This window comes from Rhipicephalus microplus, chromosome X, assembly GCF_043290135.1.
Source record: "Rhipicephalus microplus isolate Deutch F79 chromosome X, USDA_Rmic, whole genome shotgun sequence".
NCBI lineage: Eukaryota > Metazoa > Arthropoda > Arachnida > Ixodida > Ixodidae > Rhipicephalus > Rhipicephalus microplus.
This window is the reverse complement of record NC_134710.1, coordinates 441,085,690-441,097,633: the sequence shown is the minus strand read 5'-3', so window position 1 is coordinate 441,097,633 and position 11,944 is coordinate 441,085,690. Positions and strand designations below refer to the sequence as shown.

Genomic DNA, 11,944 nt, shown 5'->3' with positions numbered 1-11,944 from the left:
ATATTGAGTATTCTATCATGCTATGCTTAGAGGCATTTATTCTGAGCACCCCCTCACCTCCCCACGCTGGCATGACTTAATTACTTCACTATGTAACCACAAGGTTATTTTAAAACATTTGTCAAGTCATTGAAAATCCCCTTTGAAATTACATTTATGGCAATTACCTATATGTGGCATATTATATATACATGAAATATGGTAACCAGTTAGGCAAGAAGACTGTCACCCATTGTTGAGGTGTTAAGGCACTGAAAGCTACAAACATGATATGGTCAAACATAATACATCATCACAAAATGAAAAAACAAATGCCATCTTATTTTGGAGAAAATAGGAGAGGAAAAAGAAAGCATTTGCAATGATGCGACTCACCTGCATGTTGAGTAGCACTGCACCCAGAAGCCATTGGTTATTTATGATTTTTTTTAACTAACAGAGATCGCCAATAAGTGCAACAAAAGTTGGAATAGTGACATCAAATAAATGCATGGAGTCATTTTTTATTCATGCAGAGTAGCAGACAAGTCATCTGAAGCCCATTTAAAGTACTGACACACTGCACATGAGACAAGATATCTGCGGTAGTTAAAAAAATGATCTTATTTACCATATGTACAGTGAAAATAAAGTCGAATCAGTCTGCACAAATACCATCGGTTGTGTTGCACACAAGCACTTGCACAAGTGTTCTTCTGTTGCAGCTGTGTAAGTCTAGGGCGTTCTACACACTTTTGAAAGAGTGAGCAGCAGTGTCAGCACCTATACGTCACGCTAAGTTCATGATTCAGCAACAGTCGACTGCTGCCCGTGATGTATTCACCGTCATTCTTTAAAAGCTGGCAGTGGGCTCATGATAAATCACCGTAAAGAAGGGTCTAGTGCCGAAGCACATGTACCACAGTAAACAGGATCATACAGTGCATCGGCTGTTGCTGCTGCTCGTAGTGTTGCACCATGCTTCAAAATTTGCGGGCAAAAACTAGCACGGGCCACTGTAGGAGTCGAATGCATCATTCACGCATTGGCTGATTTCCAGGCACACCTTTGATGATAATGATGTCTATGCACTCCTGAGGTCAGTGGACTCTCACGAGGTCGGCCCTCGCCTTGCCCGTGTTCTTTGGCATCTTTTTGGTGGTGCTGTCGTCGAGGTCCTTCGCTTTGTAGTAGTGCGGTGCTACCTCCAACAGCCACGAGTTCTCAATCTCAATGACCTGGCGCATGAACTCCTTGGTCGTGAAGACTAGCTCGAAATAGACCACCCAGCGAGGCAGGTCTTCGAAGAGGGAGCTGTTTGGATGCATCATGACCGTCTGCTGGTGCTTGACGGTCTTGTAGTGGCCCCCTTTGGAAAAGCGTGCCGTGTGGTAGAAGTACCCTGCCGTGATGGCCTGCACCAGTGGTAACCAAACATTTCTGCAGTGGCACGGCCAAACAGGGTTCAAACAAACATGATTACATGTCATACAGTGTTTTTTTTTAAACAATACAGATCTGAATTTGAAATTCAATGACAGTCACGCTTTTGTCATTTTTTCACACAAACTGCAAGTTAAGGTGCAAATACTCTGTCGCAACTAAAGTGACATCGATAGGACCAATTGAGAAAACTTCATCAATAGACTTTTTAATTCCTTACTACTTGAGGCCAATCAATTATATTAGAAAGTCATACTGCATGCCAATTTATGACATACCCAGTTATTTTAAATACCAAAAGCTGCACATACAGTTCAAAATATAGTTCAGCATTGAAATTTAACAGTGACATCGAAACTGATTGCTCTCGGTGTGCACAAAATGCAGCCCGTTATGTTGAACCTGAAGTGAACTTGACAAAGAAGTGACGAAAATTCAATCAAGGTGTGCCAAAGAATAATATGGTCAGGGAAATCGGCAAGCGTTCAAAAAGATGTAGTAAGTAGACAGTGCGTTTGTTGGTTGTGATGTGTGATGCTTATTTGTTTCTTTTTTTTTTCTTAAACTATAAACAGGCCTTTAAAGCTATTTTATCTGTCTGCAATATGCGCTCCACAGATAAAGAAAAGTTTGATACTGTGCTTTTGTTGAACACAGCTCGAAGCACACAGATAAGTGCTAAAAACCACACGCAAAGGTAATTTAATTGTTGGGTTTTAAGATCTCAAAACCCCAATATGATTATGAGGGACAGTGTAGTGGAGGGATCTGGAAATATAGACCACGTGGGGTTCTCTAACGTGCACTTAAAATGGGCTTCGAGCATTTTGAATGTTTCCCGCTATCGAAATTTGGGGCCAGGATTCGATCTTGCAAACCTCGGGTCAGCAGTCGAGCAGCATAACTGCTGGGTAACTGCAGCAGGGGACATTCAAAGTTAAGGCAATCCACCGGTAGAAGTGAGATGGCTTGCTGCTCTTTATGCAAGGATACAGCCACTATGCACCTTGACTCAAATTTGATCACTTTGTACCGGCAGTTTCACTCCGTCATAACAAAGCAGTCTTGTTTCACACATGCCAAGTGCAATCAGTTTTTTTATCACCCTCAAAACTTGATGATGACTATATTGAATTATGTACAAATTTCGTGATTTCTAGAGAATTACAAAAGCTCTATAATACACACAAGTGCCCTCAAGTAAAAAATTTTAATAACAAGTATTTGTTTATAACCACAGCAGTGTAGTTTCGGCTGCGACAAAGTATTTTCACTTTGACAGAGAGTTTGCATGCAAAAACGACAAAAGCTGCTCTCCTATAGCAGAGTATCCGGTACTCTAAATTGTTAAACACTTATTCTAAACACATTTTTCGCAGGATGTTTATAGAAAAATTTTTCTTTCCAGAAGAAACAACATAAAAGCACCCATTACATAAAAACTGTACAGGTTTGTTCATCAACATTGTTGCAAAATGATACCAAGGCACTGAAAACTTCATGTCACACCGTCTACATTTATGATCACCAGTGAGAACTGTTTAATATTAAAGTTTCCCTGTGGCCTCCACAATGCCATATAACCATTCTGTGTACAACCAGTCTCAATTATTATGTTATAGTATTCCAATTATACATGAATAGGCGGAAGGAAAAACAAGTTTAAATTTTGATGCCTACATTGCTTCAGCTCCAATTTCACAGCGCAGACAGGATGCACTGTCCTGTCTTGATCCTGTGCAAACCTGATACACAACATTGCTAGTGAAAAAGGACACAGTATGAGAACAAGATCAGACACAAAATGTTTCTATCCTCGCTCCATGCATTGCTCTGCACTTCTTTATTACGTAATATCTGATTAGCTACAGTTTGGCTTTAGGAGAGCACATTGTGGGCAGAAGATTGGTTTGTGTGTAGGGAAAGTGCTGAATTTCCAATCAAGCTTGGCACTCAAGCTTTTCCTGTGAACATGGACAGATGCATGAGGACATACCTTACGAATGGCAACGCTGTCGTCCCTGCTGGACAGCAGCTCGATCTCAACTCGATCCATGAGCCCCTGGAGCTGGTCACGAATGTCCCGCGCCCGCTTCATGGACCGCTGCTGCAAAAAGTTCTCGTAGCACCACTGGGTCGAATAATCAGTGTCAGCCCACTGCAGAGATAGGTTCATAAGTGATCATATTAATTAATGGCTAAAACATGGAACAGATTCTCAACAATATTTCGTCCCTAAAAACTGATGCTTTAGCCTCCTCATAGCAGCCTTGTTTACAATGAAGGGCAAAACAGAAAGGGCACTAGATTTTGTTCGGCTGAGTATATGATGCAAGGTGCAGGTGAAGATCGGATTACAGATTTCCATCATTATGGAAAAAAGGAACAGAAGAGAAAAAGAAAAGCAGGGCTGGTAACCACTCCAAAAGGACCGGCGTGCTACGGTACTCTTGGGAAAGTTTGATAGAGCACCCATGCACAAAATCATGATATCGCCATAGCCACACTATTGTCCAGATGAAATCATGTAAGATGAAATTGGCTTAGATTTCTTTCACCATCTAAGCCAATTTCATCTAGGCACTTTCCCATCTACCCTGGCAATGCATTACATAATAGAAAGAGCGAACTAAGCAAGATCCTAATGTGTGTTGAAACTGGCATGCGTGGGAGGAAGAGAACAACAGAACTTTTCTATCTAAAAATATCTTGCCCCGCTGCGGTGGTCTAGAGGCTAAGGTACTTGGCTGCTGACCCGCAGGTTGCATGATCAAATTCCGGCTGTAGCGGCTGCATTTTCGGTAGAGAAGAAGGTGCTTGAGACCCGTGTGCTCAGCTTTGGGTGCACGTTAAAGAACCCCAGATGGTCAAAATTTCTGGAGCCTTCTACTTCGGCGTCGGTCACAATCATATGGTGGTTTTGGGACGTTATACCCCACATGTCAATCATTAAAACATCTTGTGAGTCTTACATGCAAATTAGAACGGCAGAACTATTCTCACAACATGTCCAATTCGGCTTCTACTGATTGGCTGGAGCAGGCGAGCAGCACTCCGCCTGTTTCCGGCCTTTCTTTCGCAATGTGATTTTGATGCCACATAGCTTTCACAACTCTTGAAAAAAATTAGAAAGATGGAATGTGTTTCGCCCAGGGGTGCAACAGCCAAAATAGAATTTGGAGCAATTTTTGGAGCAGTGAGATGCCACTTTCGGAGCACTAAAATCCAAATTTGGAGCTGGTTACAGGAAAAAAAATTTCTTATGAAAGACCAAATTTGGAGCAGTACGAAAGAGAAGATTTACATATAAAGAAATATATGTACAAAACATTCAACTCACCTAAATCATGCATAGTGAACATGAGCACTGCTATTTCAATAAAAGTAGTAATCTGAATTACCCCACTGAGCAAACAATGAAGTCTACATTAGCATTTGCCATGCCGGCGGAATCCTTTGAGAAACTCTGCGAATTCAGATGTAGCTTTGCCAAGTTGGCAACCTTGAAATTCAGGAGATTCATAAAGCTGAGGAGTAAGGATGGCGAAAAAAAAAAAAAACTGGCGCACAATGTTTTTTTTTTGGGGGGGGGGGGAAAGGCAGTGCAAATGTCATTCGTTACTTTAAATGATTGCCAGCAACTCTTTTAAATGTCAGCAATTACACTAGTACTCACAATTAGGAGGTGCATACACGCATGAGTAATTTAACAAAATGTGCTGTGTTCCGTGACTAGAGCTACCAGCCCCTTCCAAATAACATGACACTTTTCCGCGGGATACCAGAGTACTGTGGCAAAGGTGGCTTAAGCAGCATTCTGCATGGGTTAGAACAAGGCCAAGAAACTTTCGAACCGCTACACCAGCCCCCTAACCCCCATACGCTCCCTTTTTTTAGATGCGGAGCATCTAATACTCGAGGCTTGTAGTGCGGTGCCGTCCGCAAGCTTCCTCCTCCTTCTTCCACCATCTGTGCATCCCTTCCTCCTCTACACACCGCGCGCGCTTCACTCCTCCACCATCTGTGCACCCTTCCTCCTCTACACACCGCGTGCGCTTCTCCTCTTCACGAACATTCGCTAGCTGCATAATGTAGCGCGCATGCGCCGTCACGCTTCGAGAACATCGGCAGCTGACGCGCGCGCATGCGCCGTCGCGCTTCAAGAACATCGGCAGCTGACGCGCGCGCATGCGCCGTTGCGCTTCTCCCCCTTCTCGAACATTCGACAGCTGACAGTGCATGCGCCGTCGCGCTGTATATATACTCAAGGTCGGCGCTCGCTCGCTCAGTTGCCGCTCGTCGGTTGGTTTGTACGGCGCGTCGACGTCCAAGGTCGCGGTGAAATGAATTCCAACGAATCCACAAACACAATGATCGACGTCCCTTCGACCAGCGCCGCCCTTTCGCATACGTGTGTACGTGTTCACTCATTTAACACCCCCTCCTACAACCACGTTAACCAATTTAGCCATCGACCCAAGTAAGTCGCAATTTAACACCCCATTTCACAACCACGTTAACCAATTTAGCCATCGACCCAAGTAAGTCGCACTTTAACACCCCGTTAACCAATTATATGCTCCGCATCCTCCTCAGTGTTCCCCCGAGGGAAGCTGCGGGCAATTTTTTTCTTGATGGTAGGGTTAGGTTTAGGGCCCAACTTCTTGGCTTACTTGCAAGGCACGTTCGACCAGATGAAGTAACAACGGCGTGCGCCCATTGACCCGGCGACGGATATCTATCGCCGGGGCGATGCAACATTAAGTCGGAAAAATGAATTATGGGTTGTTGCTACGGCAATAAACATGGTGGCTGGCAATGATGACTTTTGCAAAACGTCAACCTTGTTCGCGAGCGGAAAACGCGGCATTCGTTCTTAACATGCCATATCCGCGTTTGCTGACTGGGAAATTCATACTTCTTGTGAATCGTTGGTGGCTGTGGCAATGCTTTTTTTATGGCTTGGTGTTTCGTTGACCTGTTGATAAGTATCCGTTATGGTCCACGGACCAATGGGCGCGCGGTGTTGTTACTTCATGTTATACTTTATCTGGTCGATAGTGTCCACACTTAATTCACTAGTGTCCACACTTAATGATTATATAATTTACACTGTGTTTTAAGGTTAGAGTCTACTGCTTGGTTTGATAGATGATGCGATGTGCAGGTGGCCAATGTGGCTTCTATTTCACGCTAAAATTAATGCATGTTAGATAATTTTGAGGCTTGTCGCGCATTTTGGCACAGCATGGCACAATTTCTGCAAATTTCGTGGTTTTTGCGCATATCGGCACAACAAAAGGAAATGGTATTAGATTGGCACGATTGGCCAATCTGATACCATTTGACCTGGCGCAGATACCCTGACCTGGCGCAGATACTGCCTGAAGTACCCAGCACAAGGCCTTTCCTTTATTTTTTGCCAAAGCGCAGAAAGCACGAGCGTGAGAATGCGAAAGCCTACAGTGCAATGTGAGGAGCGTTTCAAAACTATAGTAGCAGGGCCCAAGAAACACAGCGAGTGACATGACAGTGCGAACAGCTTTCCGTGATCTGCCACTGAGCGAAATCAAACAGTTTCAATGAACCCCGGTGCGGCCATGTGAAGCCAATCATCTCCTGGCTATAGATATGCAACCGGTTGCCCATTGACCTCACGCAATCGCTGCCGTGCCGCTTGCTGTAGCACATGTACACTTGCTGTAAGGTGTCTGACACTACTCTGGCCCTGTTTGTGCACAGTTGTAGTACACAGGTTGTTGCGTTAACGCAGCAATGACGGGCTTCCTGCAAGCGACGAGCACTCTGCAATGCTCTAGCGCTCCTGGCAGCAGATGGAGGTGCACTGAGGCCTATAAAAGTGTGCAGTGTATGGTGACTGGCATGCACCAAGAAAATCAGGGAGGGCCTTCCCTGCCCCTTTAATCATCTGTGCGGGAGTGCCATTTGTGCCCTACGCATTTGCTCAGTCAAGCCTTTCATGCCATTTTTTTTATTGATCAGAGTAATGGCTACGTATGCTTTCTGGGGGTAATGCTGATTGAGGACCACTGATGATGCATTAAAATAACTCCTTACTTCACATTTTTTCCTCTTGAAAGTCGAGAACCACGGCAGGCTGTCGTGAAAAGCACGTCATCGCTTCATTTTCATTTTTGGATCCATGGCACAGCTGTTTTTTTCCCAAACTCGACAAAGTAGAGTGGCTGGTACAGGCCTCTCATATTGCCCTGAAGGTTGCTGACCCCTGTCATTGAATATGCATTAATTCGCCAAGGGTTTGTCCTATGCCTACCATTTAGTGCATACCCTGCATACTGGAATAAGTTTTTCTGGAAAGCCTCCTCCCCTCTCGATTCGCCGGGCAGCCCACGCCATGTCAGCTTCATGCAGCTTGGCCCTCTGCTTCGGTCAGGTATGCAGTCAGGAATTTGTTGGAACTATGTTTTAACTGTTAGTGTATTACAATCAAGTGCATATTAATGAGATTTGATTGTTTATACTGTTCCAATACATAAGAATCTCGATGATACGAATTCGTAGGGCACGAAAAATGTTTGTATCATCCTGAATTCGTATGAACCAAAACAAGTTAAAGCTCATCATGAAGATGAACAAGAACTTCATTGGGGTCAACTTCTCTTTGCTGAAAAAGTCCATAATGTTCTTTTCAACTTTTTTTTACTTCAAAAGTCTGCCCCTAGGCATAATAACTGTTGATTCGAAAATACACATAAACGTTTGCTTCATGTATCAAGTCCAGTAGAGAACGATAGTGAGGTCAACAAATCCAGCGGTCGTAGTCCGGTGGTCGGCCAGGCCTGAGGCCTGTTGCACGAAGGTGACGATGACGGCTTAATTGTAGACCAGTGCAGGTCCACAGCAAGTGTGAGGCAGTTGCATCCTGGATTGGGGCATCGCGAAATGGGCACGATGTGCCATACGAGCCTCGGTACTTTTGCACCCAAAGAGTGGTCACGGATTGGGTAAAGGCAATTTTTCTGCCTTTGCTGTCTCTCAAGAAAGCCACCAGAAAGGAATAAAACTATGCTGCAAAGTTGACACGAAAAAAATCGGTCCTGAAGCACTTAGACTTTAGATGAAAAGTGAAAACAAAAACACCAGGGCGGCGGAAAAACCAAGCCTGCGTGCATCGACAACATTCACATTCGTTCTGCTCCTTGTACATGCCACCGATGTTGCTGCTGTCACCACTTCGAGAATTCATTCCATTTTGCCCGTTTTTCTAACATTAAAATTCTTACCGAGTTCTAGTTGTGCATAGTTTTGCACCTTTTCAAACATAGTTTCGGGAGATACAACAGCAGAAACGACACGAGCGTTCCCACCGGCAGCAGTGGTGGCGGATTTAGTAGGCTATGCAAAAGCGAGACACGTGGGCGAATGCAGACTCGCTGCTGCACCTCCTTCTACTTCTGCTATTCTCAGGAATCCTAACCTAAAACAGGCTCTTGTGAAAGCGTCCCTGTTGAGACCGTGAGCTTCGTCGTGCTGCACGGGTAATTTGTGATTGCGCCCGATACGAGCCACCACTGACACCTTTGCCAACATGTTTAATTTGAGGACAGTTGTTTACGTCATGTGGTTTGAGCTGTGCCATGAAGTGGAAAGGCAATTCGCTATTGCGAGATGAAAAAAATTTGCCTTGCACCGTTTTTTTTAGTTTCTTTTTGCATAGGCCTCGCGGTGTAGTTTTCCAGCTACTTAGGCGGCGAAGCGAGAGAAATTTCGGGGAGTTTTGCCACATTCGCTCCCTTCGAGGTCAAGTGAGAACAGGCTTTCCTCTCACTGCAAGTCGCATTGTGCCGCTCGTGTGCAGTGGTCAATTGCGGGTTCGTATCATCCGTGCTGATTACTAATATACGTATCATCCGTGCTGATACGTATCATCCGTGCTGATTAAACCCGTGCCAATTACTAATAGCTTCAATATAAAATTATTTTACTACTACATACTTCAGAATACCAAGCTTTTCAGAATAACGAGCATTAATTTAGTTCCACGTTATATTAATGCCTCAGTACTATGAACTTATGTTCTGAAATCCGGCGTGACCACCGGAGCGGTACGCAAGCAGACAACAAAGAGAACGGACGTTTTGCTTCTTGAAAGACGCGTGACGGGGTGAAGGAAAAAAAAAATGAAAGGACGACTTTTTTTTTTGTTGTTGAAACGACGACGCTGCAGGTTTACATGCGAGCACAGGGGTGAAGGCAACACGGGAGGGCAAGGTCAGTGAGGCAGAGTGGGAGTTGCAGAGCAGGAAGCATGGGCACAGAAAACCTGAGACAGCGAGAAAAGCAGAAAACTAAACGCGAGGAATTTTCTTTTCTAGCACTTTTTTTTTTTTCTTCGAAAGAGGCGATGACAGCCGTGACACTTAGGGTTTTTCTTTGGAGGCCTTGTTTTTTCAGTCGTTTTCATCTCTTTTCGGTGATTACTTATCGCGTCCACAGTGCGGTGATACTACAAGTGAGTTCATCTTTGCTTGCGACGAAGAAGCGGTAGCAGTTTTTGCTAAGCGAGACAATAGACATTCTTCGGCAACTGGAAGGCAAAAAGCAGGCTGTTGTGACCAAAAAACCGAATCGCACCACAGGAATGTGGATGAGCTGGAGGCCTTCGCACTGCAAAGCTTGTGCTGCTTGCATAAAAAAAAAACACAAACTTCTTCAAAATAAATGTGCATTTCTTGGTGTTTACTTGTAAATTTGTTTTTTTTTTCCATGAAAAACAAGTTCAAGGACCCACCGCTGTAAATGTAAGTCATTTTGGTCCGTGAAAAATAAGTATTTATGGTTAATTTTGGAGCTTTCACTATAACAACCATTTAAAATAATGAACAAATTTCCGTGGTCCCCTGAAGTTCGTTATACCGAGATTTCACTGTAGTCAGCGTAAAGGACATGTCGGAAACACTGCATTGACCAGCCATCTGCATATTAGTGACAACATGGCAAACTGAAACTGCTTACTCGGCAGTTTAGCTGCAAACATACACCGCCTTGTGCTGCATCGGCTAAAACCTAAAAAAAAAAATACGTGCTTTTTGTTTGGTTGACCCTCGTAACAATGCACACGACACAATGTGATATTGTCAGTCTTTGGACACTTCGTATGAAATATCCCGGTGAACATGAAAATTCACCTGAAGGATCCTAATAACTTATACTGAAAAACAAGAGAAAAAAAAAAAACAGGAAGAAAGAAACATTGGCTGCCAAGTTCCGATCATTCAAAGATGTTTCAGTGATGCAAAAGGTTGCCTTCTGCAGAAAAACAGTGCAGGAATTTAACTAAAGTTCGTCAGTAATTTCGGAAAGCAAAGTGTCCTACCTGGTTGTAGACGTTCATGAGTGTCAGGTGGTCTCCAGCTGGAGAGAAGAAATTCTTGCGCGCCGTGTCAGCATGCAAGGCCTTGTCTTTGGGCCGGTAGAAGACAGAGCTGTTCACCGATAACATGGCAGCAATCGTGAGCACCTCCTCTGAGCATCGATACTTCTCAGATGCGATGAGCATTTTTGCCATCATGGGGTCGACAGGAAACTCGGCCATCCGACGACCAAGCTTTGTGAGCTCGCCCAGGTGGTTCAGAGCACCGAGAGCATACAGTTGCTCCAGGGCCAACACCTGTCAGTGAAGGCAAGATGTCTACAATGTGCATGAAGCACTGGCTGGCTCAGAAACTAAACTACAGAATTCTGCTGTAAAACAAAACATAGTGGAACCCATGACAAGCAGTGACACTTCAATCACAGAGCAAGTGCCCAGGCATGCCCGGCCATGTGAAAATGTGGGGCATGAAATCTCCAAAAGTAAAGTAGAGCCTCACGTTTAAAGGGGCCCTGCAAAACTTTTTGAGCATGGTCAGAAAACGCTGGCGATCGGTAGTAGAGGCTCCCGACAACACACGCGCCAAATATTATAGCGCAGAACGCGGCCTGAAATTCACAATAAATCATCAAAGTCAGCTAAACATTGCTTTCTCTTCTCTTCTCTCGACAAATCACGGAATATGCCTAAAAATAACACGTAGCAAGTTCATCTTTCAGCCATTGGCTGATTTGAACATGGCGCGCTTGCTCGTTACAGAGATCGCCGTGGGAGGCAGCGACTTGTCCACATGTGCACATGCAATCACACTGAAAAAGCCCCGCATCCAAAGAAAAGAAAAAAGCACTCAAAATCCCGAGGCGCACATGAGGTTTTTCTTTGCCCCTGCCATCCCTCCCTGCTTAGCTTGCAGCGCTTTCATCGGGACAAGAGCAGGGAGAATGCAATTGCAGCATGCGACAAATCTTCATAATTCCACTCACACTGGATGGATTCTTAAAACTTTTGCGGCGTTGAATTCGTGAGGCAATAAGCTCATCCAGTGAATTAATTCCATGGTTACATTAAAAAGTGTTTCAGGCCCCTTTAAAGGGGCCCTGCAACTGTTTGTGAAGTAATCCTGGAATGGCTCCTTTAAAGAGAACGTATTGTCACACGAATCAACAG

The 11,944-nt window shown here is 44.4% G+C and overlaps 1 protein-coding gene across 1 annotated transcript in view; it reads right to left on the bottom strand.

Annotated features, from left to right (window-relative positions):
* Positions 1-483: 483 nt before the first annotated feature.
* The window catches only part of l(2)37Cb (DEAH-box helicase 16 lethal (2) 37Cb), a 211,117-nt gene continuing 199,656 nt past the window's right edge, over positions 484-11,944 (bottom strand). Inside the window, exons 19-21 of the mRNA XM_037413162.2 lie at positions 10,781-11,074; positions 3,419-3,580; positions 484-1,394 (exon numbers count right to left, since the gene is read on the bottom strand). Coding sequence (XP_037269059.1) covers positions 1,080-1,394; positions 3,419-3,580; positions 10,781-11,074 — 771 coding nt within the window. The 3' untranslated portion in view covers positions 484-1,079. The remainder of the gene's footprint in view (positions 1,395-3,418; positions 3,581-10,780; positions 11,075-11,944) is intronic.